General features: G+C 40.3%; 1 protein-coding gene across 1 annotated transcript in view; it reads right to left on the reverse strand.

Annotated features, from left to right (window-relative positions):
* LOC115472349 (transmembrane channel-like protein 2) overlaps positions 1-20,988 on the reverse strand; it is a 47,888-nt gene that overhangs the window by 21,657 nt on the left and 5,243 nt on the right. Inside the window, exons 2-6 of the mRNA XM_030206628.1 lie at positions 20,136-20,330; positions 16,906-17,079; positions 9,670-9,816; positions 7,421-7,549; positions 3,978-4,045 (exon numbers count right to left, since the gene is read on the reverse strand). Coding sequence (XP_030062488.1) covers positions 3,978-4,045; positions 7,421-7,549; positions 9,670-9,816; positions 16,906-17,079; positions 20,136-20,330 — 713 coding nt within the window. The remainder of the gene's footprint in view (positions 1-3,977; positions 4,046-7,420; positions 7,550-9,669; positions 9,817-16,905; positions 17,080-20,135; positions 20,331-20,988) is intronic.

Genomic DNA, 20,988 nt, shown 5'->3' on the forward strand with positions numbered 1-20,988 from the left:
AAGTCACTATTAAACTGGAAAAAAAAACTAAACTAGATGTACACATGTAGGTCCTTATTCTACAAAGGTTATGCTCCTAAATTTATGCTCCTAAATTAGGAACATAATCTATTTTGGAACACAGAGTATGCTCCTAATTTAGGAGCATAAATTTAGGAGCATAACCTTTATAGAATAAAGACCATAGGGCCAAATTCTATATATGGCATCTGAAAACTCCACATGGAATACATTTCCACCTAAGCGTATTTTGTAAGCGGTGCCTATATTTAGGTGAGGAATATAGAATACGTTTAATATTACAGCACTTAAAACTACACGCATCCACTTACACCAAGACAAATGTGGCGTAAATGCCAAAATATAATTTAATTCTAGAGACCTCAAACAGTAACTTGTGTGGGGACTCCATATTATATGAGTTTAGTCCTAATGTCCCAAACACTTGTCTGAAACTTCCTCATCAAACACACATCATAGTAAGAAGCCAGCAAAAGAATCGGTTGGATCTCTAGATGACTGAGGGGTAAAAGGGGCGATCAGGGAAGACAAAGCCATAGTGGAGAGAATAAATGAATTCTTTGCTTCGGTCTTCACCAAGGAAGATTTGGAAGAGATATCTCTGTCACAAAAGGTATTCAAAGCTGACGAGTCATAGAAACTGAATGAAATCTCTATAAACTTGTAAGATGTAATGGCACAATTTGACAAATTGAAGAGTAGCAAATCACCTGGATGGTATTCATCCCAGAGTACTGATAGAATTGAAAAATGAACTTGCAGAACTATTGTTAGTAATATGTAATCTATCTTTAAATCAAGCATGGTACAGGAAGATTGGAGGGTGGCCAATATAATGCTGATTTTTAAAAAAAAGGTTCCAGAGGTGATCCAGGAAATTATAGACGTTGGTGTCAGGCAAAATGGTAAAGACTATTATAAAGAACAAAACTACAGAACATATTCAAAAGCATAGATTAATGAGACAAAGCCAACATGGATTTAGTAAAGGGAAATCTTGCCTCGTCAATTTATTACATTTCTTTGAAGGGTTGAACAAACATTTGAATATAGGTGAGCTGGTTGATATTGTGTATCTTGATTTTCAAAAGGCATTTGACAAAGTAGCTAGAGAGTCAAGGGACAGGAGGTAGCGCTCTACTGTGGATTAAAAACTGGTTAAAATATAAAAAGCAGAGAGTAGAGTTAAATGGATAGTATGCTCAATGGAGAAGAATAGATAGTGGGGTTCCCTGGGAGTTTGTGCTGGGATCACTGCTTTTTAACATATTTATAAATGATCTAGAGAAGGAAGTAACTAGTGAGGTAATTAAATTTGCTGACAACACAAAGTTATTCAAAGTTGTTAAATCGCGGGAGGATTGTGAAAAATTACAAGAGGAATTTATGAGACTGGGAGACTGGGCATCCAAATGGCAGATGATGTTTAATGTAAGCAAGTGCAAAGTGGTGCATGTGGGAAAGAGGAACCCAAACTATGTCTACGTAATGCAAGGTTCCACACTAGGAGTCACCGACCAGGAAAGGGATCTAGATGATGTTTAATGTAAGCAAGTGCAAAGTGGTGCATGTGGGAAAGAGGAACCCAAACTATGTCTATGTAATACAAGGTTCCACACTAGGAGTCACCGACCAGGAAAGGGAACTAGATGTCATCGTTGAAACCTCTCAGTGAGTGGCGGTGCTAAAAAAAAAACAAATAAAATGTTAGGTATTATTAGGAAAGGAACATAAAAGAAAAATGAGGTTGTTATAATGCCTTTGTATCGCTCCATGGTGCAACTGCGCCTCAAATATTATGTGCAATTCTGGTCATCACATCTAAAAAAAGATACAGTGGAATTAGAAAAGGTACAGAGAAGGGCAATGAAAATGATAAAGGGAATGGGATGACTTCCCTATGAAGAAAAGCTAAAACGGCTAGGGCTATTCAGCTTGGAGAAAAGACGGCTGAGGGGAGATATGATAGAGGTCTATAAAATAATGAGTAGAGTGGAATGGGTAGACTTGAATTGCTTGTTTACTCTTTACAAAAATACTGGGACTGGGGGCACGCAATGATGCTACAAAGTAGTAAATTTAAAATGAATTTGAAAAAATATTTCTTCACTCAATGTGTAATTAAACTTTGGAATTCTTTGCCAGAGAATGTAGTAAAAGCAGTTAGCTTAGCGGGATTTCAAAATGTCTGGATAGCTTCCTAAAAGAAAAGTCCATAAGTCATTATTGAAATGGACTTGGGGAACATCCACTGCTTATTTCTAGGATAAGCAGCATAAAATATATTGTACTATTTTGGGATCTTGCCAGTTACTTGTAACCTGGATTGGCCACTGTTGGAAACAGGATGCTGAGCTCGATGGACCTTCGTTCTGTCCCAGTATGACAATACTTATGTTCTTACTTATGTTCTTATGCACCATCTACATTTATGTGCTGAGTGGAATGAGATTATCTTTAAACACTTTAAAGTTAGACATTTTAGTATGACCAATCAGCAATTTTCTCATATTCATAAATATTGCACTGTAAAATTACTAGTATTTGAAAAAAAAAAAAAAAAGGGGTACCAGCTTAAATTAATTACATCACAGTGATATAGATTTGTGTCTGGGGAGCAATGTTGGGAGGCCTATCGCAAGCTCCTCCCAAATTCACAATCGTTGAACTCAAGGAAGCACTCCAGATGACCTGGGACAGCCTGCCACAGGGACTGATCTACAAGGCTATTAAGAACTTACCAAAGTGACTGAAGGCCTGTGTTAAAGCTGGGGTGGACATTTTGAGCATTCACAGTGATGGTGAAATTCTGATACATTGTTAATTGTATCATTTGAATGATGTTATTTTAATGTGTTTTAGCACAAATATTTTTATCTCACAAAAATTGTTAGGTAGTAAAGCTAAAGTCAGTAACATCGACACAGCTTAAGAGAATTAAGGGGTCCTTTTACTAAGGTGTGCTGAAAAATGGCCTGCGGTAGTGTAGGCATGGATTTTGGGCACATGCAGAATCATTTTTCAGTGCACCTGTAAAAAAGGCCTTTTTAAAATTTTTGCTGAAAATGGATGTGCGACAAAATGAAATTGCCACGTGTCCATTTTGGGTCTGAGACTTTACCGCCAGCCATTAACCTAGCGGTGAAGACTCATGTGGTAACCAGGTGTCAAATGCCACTTGGCGCGTGTACCTGATGTGCACCAGAAAATAAAAAATATTTTTTGGATGCTCGTAGTGGACGCATGCCAAAAAATGAAATTACTGCAAGGGCCACACGGTAGCTGGGCGATACCTCAGAATTGGCACGCTTGGGTGCGCGTAGGCACTTACATGGCTTAGTAAAAGGGCCCCTAAATGTTGTTTAATAGTATTTTGTAAGTATGATGACTAAGGGGGTCTTTTAGTAAGCTGCAGTAGTGTTTTTAGCTTGTTGTAGAAATCAGTTGGCAGATGCCCATTGTATGGGTGCTTTGCCATTTACCATCAGTTGCTTTCTACTGTGAGCTAAAAACACTACTGCGGCTTTATAAAAGACCCTCTAAATAAGCACATAAAATTTCTCAAAATTCAAAGTGGTTGCTGAGATAACAGCAAAAAACTCAAGGGATTATTATTTTTTTGCCTCACCCTGTATATGTACACACATACACGTGTAAACCATTATTCTAATGTTTTTTGCATGTATCAGGCACCTAAATGTAGGCACTTCCTTTATAGGGCTGTCCTGATAATGCTAATATCTATCTATCTATCTATCTATCTATCTATCTATCTATCTATCTATCTATCTATCTATCTATCTATCTATCTATCTATCTATCTATCAATATGGTGCATTGAATACAAACACACTACAAATTCAGCTCAGATAGGCATTAGGAGCCAAACACAATACTATTCTATGAAAGATGTTGCTCACAATTTTGTGGATCAAATGAACATCATGCTTGCTTACCAGATCATTCCTTGATTGAAGACCAAACCCAGCACATTTCCACTGATATCAAATTCACCATAAGAAGGCTAAGAGAAAGAAAAATTGAAAGAAAAGTAACATAGCAGAATAGTAAATGTTTTCTGGCATGTTGCATTGTATTGCATTTGTTTGTCTTTTAAAGTAAGTACAGAAACTGTAAGTGTTCATGTGTATTTGGAGAGTCAGATAATGTTGTCCAACAGACTTTGGTCCTGCTGTTATATGGGTTCTCTTCATTTGAATTTGAATCTCGGTAAGTTATAGTATTTCATGTGGAGGGGCATTTTTGATATGATGTTTAAATCTGACTTTTGGACATTTTGTTCAAAATGTCCCAAATTCTACTGGGAAATATAGCGATTTTAGAAGCAGAAAAATGTTTATGTTTTTGTTTCGAAAATGGCCATTTCCTAGATCCTTTTGTACTCAGTATGTCTATCTGTTTGTACCATTAAAAAAAAATGTGCAAGTGAAAAATGCACAACATCTAGCCATTGGGATGTAGGAAGAGCCAGCATTCTTAGTAGACTGGCCACACAGACATCCCAGCAGAGCAGTAGGGAACCCTAAGGGGACTCTGCAGTGGAATTCACATAAAAGGTCCCAGGTACACATCTTACCATTATCCCCTTACCTTTTATGGAAAGCCCTCCAAAACCCATCTAAAACCTAGTATACTCCACTACAATAGCCCTTATGGCTGCAGGTGTCACCTTTATGTGGATACAGTAGGCTTTTGGTGGGCTTATACTTTCCTCCACAAGTGGAACAGATAGAGTGGGATATGGTCCTGAGTTGTTGTCTACAGTGCACTACACTGACCACTAGGCTATTGCAGGGACCTGCATGTTACTCTAAAAAGACTGGCCATAACATCTGAAGCTGTCATAGAGGTTGGTATGTACTGTTTCTATCACTTATTTGGGGGATGGAAGGGGGTCAGTGATCATTAGGAGAGTAAAAGGGGGGGGGGGTCATGCCTTAATCTCTCCAGTGGTCATTTGGTCACCTTTTTGTGACTTAGTCATTATTGAAATTGGTCTAGACCAAAACATCTCACTTTGTTCTATTATGGTAGCACGCCACCCAAATCCCACCCCCAATATGCCCCTTTGTGATTTGAATGCACTGTCGATGAACTGCATAGCAAAACGTTTAGAAAATGGGTTTTGAAAATAGCAGTTTAAACATTTTGACAAGCAAAACATCCAAATGCCACTTTATGCCACTTGTTAAAATGTTTTTCTGTTTTGAAAAATGAGCCCCCTAGTATGTTTGCTAAAATTGTCTATCATTTACTATGGACGCTGGGTCAGGGGATTGCTTGATTGGGACTTCAGGTATGAAGACTGATGAATTAGGGCTTTAGAGATAGGAAGGTGAGGTTTGCTAGATTGGGGCTTCATGGGAGTGTGGGGAGCCCTGGGGGCATCAGGATGGGAAGGAAATATAATGTCATCTCAAATGTGGCATCTTTCCATGAATAACACAGCCTATGAGGTTAAACACAAACTGCATTATTCACTTTGCATAATAGCGAGCTGCTTTGCATACGTTGTATCTCATTACTACTTTACATGTGCTGCATGATAAGTTGTGCATATTAGTATTTGCCACTTTAAATTTTTTAAGGCACACTAATGAGCTGAATGGTAATGAATATACTTTCCTACTATTTAGTTCACACACAGTACACTTCCTTGAACTTTCAGCCTCTTGTGTATCCTGCCATATTAACTCAGGATTTTTGGGACCAGCATTCAGCCCATGGGAGTCAGCTCCTGCCCAAATAAGTAATGTTGACTGGCTCAACTACTACTATTCAATCCTACTTAACCTGATCCTTCCACTAAATATTAGCACTGACCAGTGTAACACTGTCCAGTTAGTGCCAGGGCAGACCAGGGATGGAGTTGGGGCATATCCAGAAGTTATCTGGGTACCATAGATATTCATTGCAAATGCCTGGATAACTAACTGGGCACAATGGATGGACCGTTCAGGTCTTTATCTGCCGTCATTTACATTGGACTGCATATAATACAGGTCTAAGTATACTCGGATAGAAACAGCATTGAATATCAGCTGTACCTGGATAACTTCTGTGCACCAGAAGAATACACAAAACCCCACGTTGTACAACAGCAGAACAGAAGGAGCAGGGATGACTAAGTAAATCAAAAGAAGGCACCCAAGTTCATAAAGCTGTCTTTTATTTGCTTAAAGGTTATCAATCTCCAATCCTCAACAGTCAAGGGACTCGACATGGGCCATGTTTGGGCACCATTACCTGCATCAAGAGCCCATAAAGTCTGAAGTGAAAATAACGAGAAGCCGTAAGCTCTCAAGAATGGATAAGTTCCTCAGAAACATGAATGAAACAGCTGGTCAAAAATAAACCCAAGGAGAATGCGTTAAATAAAAATGCGGGACCTGGCACCACTCTGAATTAACTACCACCGGAGCCTCCAGGACCTGCACCAGCTCGCATTTATCACTTCTGGTGTTCAGGATATTCAATGCCGGGACCCATATAGGTGACAGTACTGAAGATCCAGGCCTTATCCTGCCCAAAGTGGACAATGCTGGCAGAAACACTGACTGCGCTAGACTGAAGATCATCAAGAAAGGTTTTTTCATTTGTTTTCAGCTTTATTTGAAGCTTTATGACTTACATGAACATCTGGGTCCATATTCAGTGGCACTTATCTAAATTACAGCAGCTCTTATCTAGTTAAGTGTCACTTACCGGGGTCAGGCACTGATTTTTAGTGATAGTTTCTGGATAATGCTACTGAAAATCTCTACTGATCATCTCGGCACTATGTTAACCTGTCCGGATGGTTAAAGCATCCTCCTGGTGAAGTTTAATTATAAGTGAGAGGGGGTGTAAATAAATAAATAAGGAAAAATAAACAAATTAAGTGGCCCTTTTACCAAATTGCAGTAAACGTGACCTTAGTGCGCCCTTAAGCGAGTCATTCCCATGCGCTAAGGCCATTTTGACCACAGAATAAAATGGCCAATTTTTTAATTTTTAGTATTAATGGTCACACACTAATTATCCCATTAACACATATGCCCCCTACCACTACCCATTACGTAGGCGGTAAGAGCTCATATATTCATGCACACAGTAATCAGTTAGGATGCAGCAGTGTACGTGCACTAACCCATTCACAAAGAACACACCCACTGTCCACCCCTAGGCCCGCCTCCAGCGCTAAAAAATAAAATTTTATTTTTTAGCATGTGGGTAGCACACAGGCATCCACAAATTACTATGGGATACCTCAGTGCCCCACGGTAAGCCATTTTATTTGTTGCGGTAAGCACACATTAATGCTTTTCAGAACTTAGTAAAAGGACCCCTAATTCATGAACAAATATTGCTTAGCTGGAAACACATAAAAATGACTTACAAATCCGGCTTCCAGGTCCCAACACCAGCAGTAATTCATAAATCTGACAAAGCAAGCTCGCAGGAAATCACCAACCAGAATCGTTACATATGTCACTAATATATCCGACACAGTTAATCTGACAAATTCCTGCAAGGAAGCACAACAGGGAAAAGAAAAGCTGCAAGTGCTGAAAGTGTTATACTGCAAGTAATTGCCTTTACGTATATCAAGGTTTCCAAACCTGTCCTGGGCACCCCACAGCCTGTCCAGGTTTCATACAACTACAATGAACTGGCAAAGAGAAATCTCCATACATTATGGATATGCTGAAACTCCAGCTGGTAAGGGAAGCCCTGGAATTCATGTATTTGCATGAAAAAAATATATATTTAGCCTAGTAAATATATTGTTGAGTCAGGCGACCTAAAGTCAAATTGTTCATCTTTGTTTCTGAACATAATGTGCATCCCATTGCCCATTTCTACAGGCAAGCTATAACATATTGATGCAGTGAGATAACAATTCTTTATTACCAAGAATTGTGAAGGTGATACGCTCTTAAAATACCTGATGGGGCAAATCTATACAAGACACAACAGAAAGGTTAAAGAAAAACAAGTTTACAGGCACAATGCTTTGTAAGTAGATGTGATGTCTGCTTAAATAATTAAAAAGGATAATAATATTGATCGCCTCCAACTCAATTTACATTTCACATTTTTCAACTTGAAATATAACATTGGAGCATAGTAGCACGTTAACTGGTACTATCCCAGTTGGCTGGTTTTTATACATGTAGACAACTTTATTGCTGCCAGTAGGGGGGTGGGGTATTTTCAGTCACTAGGACAAGTAGGTTTCCTGGAGTCCTGATTGTCACTATTGAAAATATGATAGTGAAACAGCACCCCTACTGGCAAGACTTTAGCTGGAGGACTCCCGCTCAGCTTAGAGGAAACAGTGGCTATGACGGTATACTAGTTTTAACTAAACTGTAAATATATTGGGAAGAAAGAAAATGTGATGGCACTTTTTAAAACTGTAATATTCAACGCACAAAACAAAACAGTAAGGAAGGAAGGAATAAAATAGTGATGAAAAATGAAAAGCCACTGGTATGAAACTGCAGTGCCAGATGATGAATGGGGAATCCCAATGACAAGTACTATACAAAACAGGAAGAGCCTCCATTCTTCTTATATGGCACCTCTTTAGGCATCTGACAGTAGAGACCATATGAGGAATCAGTACTTAACCAAGTAATTAGATATGGGGAAAGCCTAATGCCTCTGTAAGGGATCCTTTTCAAAGGCACGCTAGCGTTTTTGGCGCATGCTAAATATAAGCGTGTGCGAAACAATAGAGAAACCCATATATTCCTATGGGTGTCTCTAGTGTTTACTGTGCACTAAAAACACTACTGCGCCTTTGTAAAAGGATCCCTTACTGAGGCATTAGGCTTTCCCCATATCTAATTACTTGGTTAAGTACTGATTCCTCATATGGTCTCTACTGTCAGATGCCTAAAAGGTGCCATATAAGGAGAATGGAGGGTCTTCCTGTCTTTTCATGTATGGTGTACTATAGAAGTAATAAGTAGTAGTAGTAGTAGTAAAAGACCCCCTCAGTAATCTAATCAAGTCAGAAGGCTATATTGTCCAGATTCTATATATGGCATCCAAATGTGTGTGTCTTAGGGGTCCTTTTAGAAAGTCTAGAGAGTATAGTATTTTGAACAGAACACCCCTCCCCCTCCCCCCCACACACATACACAAAAACACCCCTCCCTCCACTCTTCTCTCTCTCTCTCCATTATTCATCTACAGTTTGGCTTGCTGGAGGTTCATTTGGGTCCACACCTAATTCTGTTTGGTTTTATTTCAAACAAATGCACATCCCTATTGTACATTAAGATCAAGTCAGCTGACCTTGCTAGAGCTTCCCTCTTGTCCAGAGGTCACTTAGGATTAGGGTGAGGGAATTTCAGTGGTGGCAACTTTCTGTGTAAGAAAGTAAAAACTTGACTTTTTCCTTAGTGCCGAGAGCTTAGTCACATTGCTATAGTACAGGACTTTGGTTGGAATAGTTTTTAAGATTAATTTCTACTATTTTAGATTGATATAACTTTGATATATTTAAAATGTTCTCTTTGTGGTTTTCTTTGCACTAGTTTGGGTCACTTCTTGAGTCATAAGACCCCTTATAAATTGTATAAATATGCAAATAAAACAATAGAGTCTTCATGCCATAAAATAGAAAATGCTTACAACTCCTACGTTTGTCTCCCAGCAAGGTCCTCTCGGCATATCAGCAGGATGTAGCGGGGGTGGAGTGCTTCCATTTAATGCAGAGGAGTTGTAATAGTTAAAGAGAGTCCAGTAGGTTAAGTTTTTTATAGCTTGTTCTTCAATTAGCTACAACAGAAAATATAGATGTGATTCTACATAGGAACATGAGAGTCTATTGTAATACTTTTCTGTGTGTGTGTGTGTGTGTGTGTGTGGGGGGGGGGGGGGGGGGGGAGGGGGTTTCCAACTAATTATTCTTCTTTATCTGGTTTGCACATTTCTATATTCACTCCCTCTCCCTTTTCCACCAGTACTCAAATATAAAAGCAAAATAGTGTCTAGAGACCTTAAGGTTAATCCCAAGAGCAACATCTCCAAATGAGTTAGTTTCATGCATATTGGACTAGATTATGGGGCCCTTTTACCAAGCTGCGGTAAAAGGGCCCTGTGGTAGTGGTGGCAGGTAAAAAAAAGTCCAATATTGACATGGCCATGTGGTAAAATTGCATTTATCGCATGGCCATGTGGACGAGCATGTACCGCTATCCATTGAGGTGACAGTAAGTGCTCCCATGGTAACCCATCGGTAACTGGGCAGCATGTGGTGCTGCCCTATTACCGCTGGGTTAGCGCTGCACTAATAATTGTGTAAAAATTTCTGTAGTGCTGGAAATGGAGTGCGCTCGAGCGGAATTACTGCTGGCGGCCTCATTGGGCCGGAGATAGTTCCAGATTGTAATTATTTAGTAAAAGGGCCCCTATGAGGTTGAGTGGTATTCCACAAAGGGTATCTGCACTTTATAGAAAGCGCCTAATCCACACCTAACTTAAGTCACCTGCAGTTACGCTTATGCCTGCCGAAAGCAGCTGTAAATGTCAGCACTTAGGTTAGGTGTGGATCAGGTGTATTCTATAAGAAAATGCATAAGTTATAGGAATGCCCTCCCAAAAAATAAGTGTTCTAGGATTTACGTACAAATCATTATAGAATACGATCCACACATAAATCTCAACTAAGGCCAATTAACATCAATAATTGGTTGCTAGTAGCCAATTACTGGCACTAATTGACTTATTAATCAAGTTGAGCATGCAAATCGTCAATGTGTGCCGATTTGTGCAGGCAACTTTAGGCGCCATATATAGAATCTGGGGGATTGTGGTGAGAGGGTCCTGAGGTATACAAGCTGCCCTTTCTTCATGATTCTAAGCAACTTCATTAAGTGGACAAATCTATAAAGGAATTGCAGTAATGCTAGAGCTGTCTCTTCTACATCCATTGCCCTTATTGCATTTCATAACAGTCTGAGAAGAAAACCATCAAACTTTATTACTGGGGAACTGCCTGATCCTGTATGAGATTATACATCTTCAGGTTTATATTCAGCAGCAGTACTCTATGTCTGATCTTCAAGGCCCTTAAAAGAAATGGCCCCAAGCACCTGAAGAATAGGATGATCCTCTACACACCTCCAAGGACACTAAGGTCCTCCCAAGGACTATCACTAACCACATCCTCTCCAAAAGACATTACATGATGTGATACCCACAAGCGAGACTTCTCCGGAGTAGCCCACACTCTCTGGAATGCACTCCCTGAAAGGATCCGCTTAATACAAGACTATCTCTACTTCAGGAAGCAAGTGAAAGCTTGGCTCTTCAACCAGGCCTTTAATGGAAGAAGTAATTAACATTTTAGTCTCACTCACTCACTTACAGAAGGAGTGACATGGGTTGTACATACTGCAGCAGGACATGTTTATCCACTCCTACCCTAGCTGAGATAATATTTAGCCATCTCTCTGACCTCATGTGCACCATTCTTTAAATTAGTCACCTTACTTTCTAGCTCCTCTTACACACTTATCTATCTATCTATCTATCTATCTATCTATCTATCTATCTATCTATCTATCTATCTATCTATCTATCTATCTATCTATCTATCTATCTATTCCGTCTTTACCTACACTGTCAATTAAAATGTTCTATTATGTATTGTGTTGACATTGTAAGTTGTATACTATGCCATACTTTGTATTGTTATTTGTTATTTTTACTGCTGTAATTGTCTATTGCTCATGTTTGATTTATTCTTACTGTACATCGAACTGAGTGAATTACTTCCAAAAGGTGGTAAATAAATCCTAATAATAAGTATATAAATAAATGACAGCTGTGGTGCTGAATATACATATAGGGCCAAATTCAGTAAATGGTGCTGAAAAGTAGACACTGGTGAAAAATTTGCACTCAGTTTTATTCTATAAAGGATGCTCCGGGCTGAGCGCTCTTTATAGCACAGCGTTAAGTGCATATTCTGGTGCCCAACTGTAGGCATGAGAACTTACACCTACTGAAACCTGGTATAAACCCTGATGCACAGCCCCCCCCCCCCATTCTATATCCTTGGAATACCCTTGACCCACCTATGGTCTTCCTATATCCGTGCTCCTTTAGGGCTGCATGCAAGAGGATTGGGGTACAGATCTTTATAGAATTGCACACAGCCAGATCCAAGCGCAAATCTAAATTAGAACCAATTAATGTCAATACTTGATTGTTAATGGCTCATTAACTAACTTATTTGCATGTGGATCTCAGGATCATATTCAATTTTGGACACCCAAATTTGGGTGCCATTTTTAGGATCCAGGGGATGATGTGCTATCTGTATAGCACCTGACTATTGCCATTATCCGCCGAATTCTATATATCGCGCTTAGCATTCCATGCCGAAATCCAAGCATGTTCTATAACACGTAGCTTAATTGACTTAACAAGCCAATTGGTATTTTTAACAGTATTTAACAGGCAATAATGAGCTGTAATTGCCAATACTTAGAATTTACATACATAACTGTCACGTTTTCACAGCTGGAACTGGGTTGTGAGCCCTTGGGTCACTGCCGAGGTGCGGCAGTGGCAGGCAAAACCACCCCACACCAGGGGCAAGGCAGAACTCTGACAACAGTTAGGCTTCACCTGTACCTGGCCACTTTCCACCAGGAGTTGAACTCCCAGCTTCAGGTGGCCGACAGGACTTTGCAGGACAGGGCAGGAGCTGGATAACCGCTAGGCAGCACAGGAACTGAGTGTCAGAGGGGAAAGGAAGGAACATGGGCAGCAAGGCAGAAAACTGGGCTAGACAATACAACACAAGGCAGGGACAGGACAAGCTAGGGGACAGAAACTGGAAGCTGCAAGCAGCCACTGAAACAGGGAACAAAACACTGACTAACAAGACACAGAACTAAAAGCTGCAAGCAGCCACAAAGTCAGCACACAAACAGAAACTAAACACTGAGATACAAACAAGAAACAAGACTAGGAAAACAAGTAAAACCTAAACTAAACCAAACACAGACTAACTAGAAACAGGCAAGAATCAAGGCAAGAATCTCAGACAAATCACTGGACTAGCAGAAGTGCAACAAGCACCAACATGCCAGGGCCTTAGACGCAATGCAAAGGCAAAGGCAGAGAGGTTCCAAATGGCTAATAAGCCCAGCAGGCAGCTCAGACTCAGGTGCAACAATCACCAGGCAACTAAGGGTCGGGCAGCCTGGAAGATCCGGACTGGACTGAGCTGAAATCTGGAACGGGTGACAGCACACCGACAATCTAATACAGCCAGCACACAGAGACAGAACTAACTCACAAAGAACAGACAGAAGCCAGCTCAGAAGCTGACCACAGGAAATAAGGTGAGTCTGAGAGGGGTCACAGCCACAGACATGACAATAACTAAGTGTATTCTGTAATGCAGAGCGCCTAAACTAATGCATTGAGCAAAAAAGGGGCATGGCTATGGGCGGGCAAATGGGCATTTCGTGAGTGTTCGAAAATTTACATGCATTGTTATAGAATATGCCCCTCTGCGTCTAAATCTATGGACTGGTATTTATGCTACATTTTTCTTGGTGTAAAATGGATGCGCATTGTTCTAGGCACTTGGATATCACCTAAGCATATTTTATATACAGTGGGGGAAATAAGTATTTGATCCCTTGCTGATTTTGTAAGTTTGCCCACTGACAAAGACATGAGCAGCCCATAATTGAAGGGTAGGTTATTGGTAACAGTGAGAGATAGCACATCACAAATTAAATCCGGAAAATCACATTGTGGAAAGTATATGAATTTATTTGCATTCTGCAGAGGGAAATAAGTATTTGATCCCTCTGGCAAACAAGACCTAATACTTGGTGGCAAAACCCTTGTTGGCAAGCACAGCGGTCATACGTCTTCTGTAGTTGATGATGAGGTTTGCACACATGTCAGGAGGAATTTTGGTCCACTCCTCTTTGCAGATCATCTCTAAATCATTAAGAGTTCTGGGCTGTCGCTTGGCAACTAGCAGCTTCAGCTCCCTCCATAAGTTTTCAATGGGATTAAGGTCTGGTGACTGGCTAGGCCACTCCATGACCCTAATGTGCTTCTTCCTGAGCCACTCCTTTGTTGCCTTGGCTGTATGTTTTGGGTCATTGTCGTGCTGGAAGACCCAGCCACGACCCATTTTTAAGGCCCTGGCGGAGGGAAGGAGGTTGTCACTCAGAATTGTACGGTACATGGCCCCATCCATTCTCCCATTGATGCGGTGAAGTAGTCCTGTGCCCTTAGCAGAGAAACACCCCCAAAACATAACATTTCCGTCTCCATGCTTGACAGTGGGGACGGTGTTCTTTGGGTCATAGGCAGCATTTCTCTTCCTCCAAACACGGCGAGTTGAGTTCATGCCAAAGAGCTCAATTTTTGTCTCATCTGACCACAGCACCTTCTCCCAATCACTCTTGGCATCATCCAGGTGTTCACTGGCAAACTTCAGACGGGCCGTCACATGTGCCTTCCGGAGCAGGGGGACCTTGCGGGCACTGCAGGATTGCAATCCGTTATGTCGTAATGTGTTACCAATGATTTTCGTGGTGACAGTGGTCCCAGCTGCCTTGAGATCATTGACAAGTTCCCCCCTTGTAGTTGTAGGCTGATTTCTAACCTTCCTCATGATCAAGGATACCCCACGAGGTGAGATTTTGCGTGGAGCCCCAGATCTTTGTCGACTGACAGTCATTTTGTACTTCTTCCATTTTCTTACTATGGCACCAACAGTTGTCTCCTTCTTGCCCAGCGTCTTACTGATGGTTTTGTAGCCCATTCCAGCCTTGTGCAGGTGTATGATCTTGTCCCTGACATCCTTAGACAGCTCCTTGCTCTTGGCCATTTTGTAGAGGTTAGAGTCTGACTGATTCACTGAGTCTGTGGACAGGTGTCTTTCATACAGGTGACCATTGCCGACAGCTGTCTGTCATGCAGGTAACGAGTTGATTTGGAGCATCTACCTGGTCTGTAGGGGCCAGATCTCTTACTGGTTGGTGGGGGATCAAATACTTATTTCCCTCTGCAGAATGCAAATAAATTCATATACTTTCCACAATGTGATTTCCGGATTTAATTTGTGATGTGCTATCTCTCACTGTTACCAATAACCTACCCTTCAATTATGGGCTGCTCATGTCTTTGTCAGTGGGCAAACTTACAAAATCAGCAAGGGATCAAATACTTATTTCCCCCACTGTATCTCACCTAAATCTAGACACTGCTTATAGAATATACTTAGAAATGTATTCCATGTGGACTTTTCAGGCACCATATACAGAATCTGGCCCTATGACTAGGTTTTGTTCCTACCCTTGCTCTAGCCTAAGTCTGCCAAACGCTCTAGAATCAATTCTATAACTGGGCACCTCTATTTACTACAGGTGCCCCGAAGATGCACAGTAGGTGTCTAACAGAAGCTGGGCACCTAGGTTCCCTTATAGAATACTAGGGTAACCTGGTATCAACGTACTTAACATCTAGATACCCACACCTGCCTCAGCCATAGAGCTGGTGCAAGTGCACACACCATTGTATGGCAGGAACACACGTAACTTCCAGTATTCTGTAAATTATGGATGTAGATGGGAGACACACTAAGTACTGCCCATCTCTCTCAGTAATGGCTTCACAATAGCCTGCTTCAGGTCTAGTGAGATTCAGTTATGTAGGGGAAAATTCTATATATAGTGTCAAAAGGTAGGCGAAGAAAAGATCTATGATGAGCCCCTATTCTATAAAGGGCACTCAACCTTTATAGAACACTGGCATAGTGCACAGGCTGCACCTAATTTTGAGCATTGGACTTATGCCTGACAGAAACAGGTATAAGTCTGGCACCCAAAGTTAGGCACAGATTGGCAATCTTCCATAACTTGGCGCTTTACTTTTAAGAAAGCCCATGACCTGCCCATGCCCCTCCCATAGACATGTCCCCTTTTCGGATGTGTGTGGGAAAAGTTAGGCATCAAGGTATAGAATAGCCCATAGGGGGGGGGGGGGATGCATGCAACTTCAATCAAGAACCAATTAACACCATCTAAGTGGCCAATCAGTGTTCATTCTCTCGTTAGGTTGCATATGGATCTTGTATCTATGTGCATATTCTGGTGCCTAACTGTTAATGCTCTTTATAGAATCCAGGGGATGTTCTATTTGTGCAGCCTTTACTTTCTATGAGGATGATCTTATAAGATCTATTGGTGGGTAAATCCTGTTTTCTCCACGGAGAAGAGCTTTTATAAAATTATGTCAGGGATTATGCATGTATAAAATAGGCACAGAAAATGTTCATACCTACTTTACATGTCCCAAGTATGTTGTGCTTGGAGGGAATTTGAACAGAATGCAGACTGTCACAAAGTACGCGTATATTTTTAAAAATACACTTCTATGTGTTTACCTCACATGCATAAATTTACACCAGTTTCCAAGCAAGTGCAAATACATGTAAATGCATTTACCTGCAATTATCACAGACTTTATGAGGCAATTGTTAAAAAACAAACAAAAAAAAAACAGGTGGATGGGCATTTTCAAAAGGAAGTTCAAGTTAGAATTGGGATATCCTGCTTATATAACATCCAAAAAAATCCATCTCACAGCCATTTTTGAACAAGAAATATGTTGGGGTTTCCTGTTTGATAATATGTGAGAATGTGCAAAATGAACAGCCATTTTACAAACTGAATCATCCAAATTATGAATGCCAAAAATCCAGGGAAAATACATCTGTGTGGCAGCATTTGTAGACAAATGGCAACACAGACGTCTATGCAGAGCACAGGGGCAGCCTATTACTCGGTGCACCTTTTTTCCCCATGTTTTTACTTGTCTCACCTTTTCATTGACATCATCCATTAATGCAAGTAGAAAGGTGTAGAGATTCCCCAGGAACAAAGCAAAGATTCTTCCCAACTGCCATTTTAGGGCAATGCGAGGATGGTAGTCTTCCAAATTAGCAATAGTTTCAAATAATGGAGGGCAGAACATTCCTAACAAGGACATGACAATCTCAAACCTAACGAAGGAGGAATAATGAAGGATAAAACATGATAGCATTATTATCATTCACAAAATAATTGTAATTCACAAAAAGAGAGTACTGCTTTGCGTTTGGACAAAGCTTTACAAAGCAAATGTTCATGACTTAGAAAGCTTTCACAATATTGATGCAATGCATTTTATCAAAACAATGAGCAAACCCAATGCGTACTGAGGAAAGGCCTGGTGGCTTAGATTTTGCTTTATTTTTCAATAGCAGAGCTTTCTCTGTTGTACAGGTTTCAAAAGCTAATCTTGCTGGGGCAGGAGAGGAGTATATAAGTACAAAAGTATTGCCATACTGGGACAGATCAAAGGTCCATCAAGCCAAACATCCTATTTCCAACAGTGGCCAATCCAGGACAAGATTCCAAAACAGTACAATACATTTTATGCTGCTTATTATACAAATAAGCAGTGGATTTTCCCCAAGTTTATTTTAATAATGGTCTATGGACTTTTCCTTTTAGGAAGCCATCCAAACCTTTTTTAAACCTCACAAAGCTAACCACTTTTACTACATTCTCCCGCAACAAATTCCAGACTTTAATTACACGTTGAGTGAAGAAATATTTCTCTGATTCATTTAAAATTTGCTACTTTGTAGCTTCATTTCGTGCCCCCCCCCCCCCAGTCCTAGTATTTTTGGAAAGAGTAAACAAGCGATTCATGTCTACCCCTTTCACTCCACTCATTATTTTATAGACCTCTATCATATTACCCTCAGCCATCTTTTCTCTAAGCTGAAGAGCCCTAGCTGCTTTAGCCTTTCCTCATAGAGATGATGACATGAACTAGGGGAAGTCATTTCTTGCAAGGTGTGGCTCATTTGATATGTTCGTTTTTACCGGCGTTCGGTTAAGGGAAACTGGTTGCCCATATTCCTATTTGATCTGGAGGCAAATTTGTGATTTTCATACTCACATATTGTTGGTAGGGATGTGCACTTGTTTAAAATGAAATTTCCCAGGTCATTTCTTGTTTTAATCCAAAATAAAAGGAAACTTTCCAGCCAATATTCAATGCTATTTAGCTGGCCAGGAATGGCTCGTGGCCGGTTAAGTAGCACTTAACCGGCTAAGCACTAATATTCAGCACAAGATAGCCAGTTATCTCTGCTAAATATTAGAACTTAGCACATAGGGGGAGATTCTATATATGACGCTTAAAAAATCTGCATAGAAAACACTTTGACTAAGTGTATTCTATAAGCAGCACCTAGCTTTAGACGTGGTATATAGAATATGTTTAGTCGATATCCCAGTACCTAAACCTATGAGCATCCATTTACACCAATGAAACTTGGCATAATTCCCAATGCATAGATTTAGGCGCACAGGGCCTTATTCCATAACTATGTGCGTAAATTCTGGAACACCTACAAAATGCCCATTTCCCCACCTATAACCATGCCCTTTCTTGCCTGCGAGTGTTAGAAGTTAGGCGCACTGCATTACAATATATGCTTAGAGAGTCATGCGTGTAAATTGTAACTATTGCCAATTAGTGCTCATTATTTCTTTTTAAGAGCTGTTATCAACACTGATGATCTTGTTAAGCCAATTAAGTTACGTACGTTGTTATAGAATACACTTGGATTTCGGTGCCGATCTCTAGGCACACTATATAGAATCCGGGGAATAGCAGCTAACTGGCTATATTGTGTGATATAATTGGCTAGCCACGAATATTCAGTGCTTCGCCGGCTAAGCTTGGCAGCCAAATCGGTCAACTCAAATAGCATGCCTATCTTTAGCTGCTATAAATTTAAACGGCCAGCACTGAATATTGACTTGGCTGCTTAAGTTTAATCCAGCAAAAAAAGCACCAGATATTCAATGCCAGTCACCAGAAACACAGGCTAAATATTGGCCAGTTTGTTTTTCCTGTTTTATCACTACTGCATACTATTTTTGGCAACATCTTAGGTACACTGAAGTGATGTTATAAAATTGGTACTCATTGTGCTCCATTATGGTGCTTGATTTGAGGTGCCTAATTATAGAATTACCTCCAGTATGTGCTCACTTTTTACTCATGCACAGTTATAAAATTACCTCTATATGTTAATGAATTGAATGGCAGGAAAGAATGTGCATGAACGTGGCCTAAATGTAGCATAAGTATGGCTGACAGAATGTGGCAGAAAGACAAGAGGATCTGAAAGAACAGGACTGGATGAGGAAGAAAGAACCAGTGTCAGCAGTAGAAGATTGAGTAGGAAGGGAAGGATAAGTAGAAGACAATAAGAAGGCTGGAATTTTGGGGGATGGAGGGTGAGATGGGGAGATGTGGGACTGAGGGGGGTGGCCCATAACCCTCATTGTCCAGGGGTACAGAACCCTGTCAGTCCGTCCCTGCTGCTGTGCTATTATTTCTGGTTCTCTTTTTTCCTGCTGCAGATTCTTCTCTCTACCCCCCCTTGCTTCCCCTCTCCTGTTTCAGAAATATTCTGGACTGTGCCTCTTCCTCCTTCACCATCCAGTACACTTTTATTTTGTGCAAATTCAGGGCACACTGTCTTTTGTAGCTATGTCAATCAGTCTTTGTCCCAGGTAGCTGAGCAGAAAAAAGTGATTTTCCCACCCTGAGACAAGGCCCCAAAATGGAGGAAAATTTTGGGAGTAAAAACATATGCATATTTTTACTTCGGCGAATAGCAGGCAACTTTTAATGGCACACAGATTTGTTTGGTTGCATTTTTACACTGAAGCATCAACTCGTTATTCCACTCAAAAGTGCTGAATAAAGGCTTGAGTAAATAGCACAGTGGGTATAAAGTAATGTTTACACCCATGTAATTGGCCATAAAATGTAGTAAATCAATTCCTAAATATAGTAAATGGAAAATAAATATAAACCCTCTCAATTAAGTAATATTTTGGAAAATCTAGCCCATGCTCTTTTAGGTTTCAAGTGCTGACATTTGTAGAATTTGTGCCCTTAGAGACAGAAAAAAAATCCTCTTGCATAGTTCTCAAACAATATTATTATAATTGCTGCTACTGTATTAAATTGTAAATAACTAATACCTCATTTCTTTCATACCAGCCAATATTTTCCATTTTGGCAAATGTCTGTGACCGTTTTACCACAAAATAGATAAGATAACCACTTCCAGCCAAGCAACATATTATGAGGAAATTTGCCAGAACACGAAGGAATCGTGTAAGATGGATGTTTTCATCTTTATTACTTTCTTCTTCATCTACAATTGACTCCTTCAGAAGAGAAAGATAATGCAAAAATATATATGAGCTTCAGATGCAATGCAAACTTCAACCAAGAAATGTCCATAAAAACTGCCCATTGAGGTGGCATTATATAAAACATTCAACAGCAGCTGAGTTAGAAGCAGCAGTGCGAAACGCTGGCTATTGTTAGTCCTGGGGATCTCACCTGTTATTCAGCAGTTGTATAAAACCAAAATGTATCTGCTCAGAGGCTCAGGAAATTCAAATAAAACCACTTGTGGCACCAACACTTAATGCTGGTTGCATAAGTGCATTGAAAATTGACTCCAATATTGACTGTTAAATTTAAAAACTTGAGTTCATAGGCATTGCATTGCTAGGAGGAAACATGGTAGTTTTAAACAAGAGGCAAAATGACAGCATGTGGTTCCAAGCTAATGGCTCAACATTCAGCTGGCAGTGATTAGCATTTTTTTAAAGCTGATTGCCACTTTCTAAATTAGACCCACACAACATGTATATGCTGGAAGAGAGGAGGGAGAGAGGAGACATGATAGAAATGTTTAAATATCTCAAGGGCATTTATGTACAGGAAGAGAACCTTTTTCAAATGAAGGAGAGCTCTGGAATGAGGGGGCATATGACAAAGTTAAGAGGGAATAGGCTTAGCAATAACCTAAGGAAG

Source organism: Microcaecilia unicolor, chromosome 1 (assembly GCF_901765095.1).
Source record: "Microcaecilia unicolor chromosome 1, aMicUni1.1, whole genome shotgun sequence".
Classification (NCBI taxonomy): Eukaryota; Metazoa; Chordata; class Amphibia; order Gymnophiona; family Siphonopidae; genus Microcaecilia; species Microcaecilia unicolor.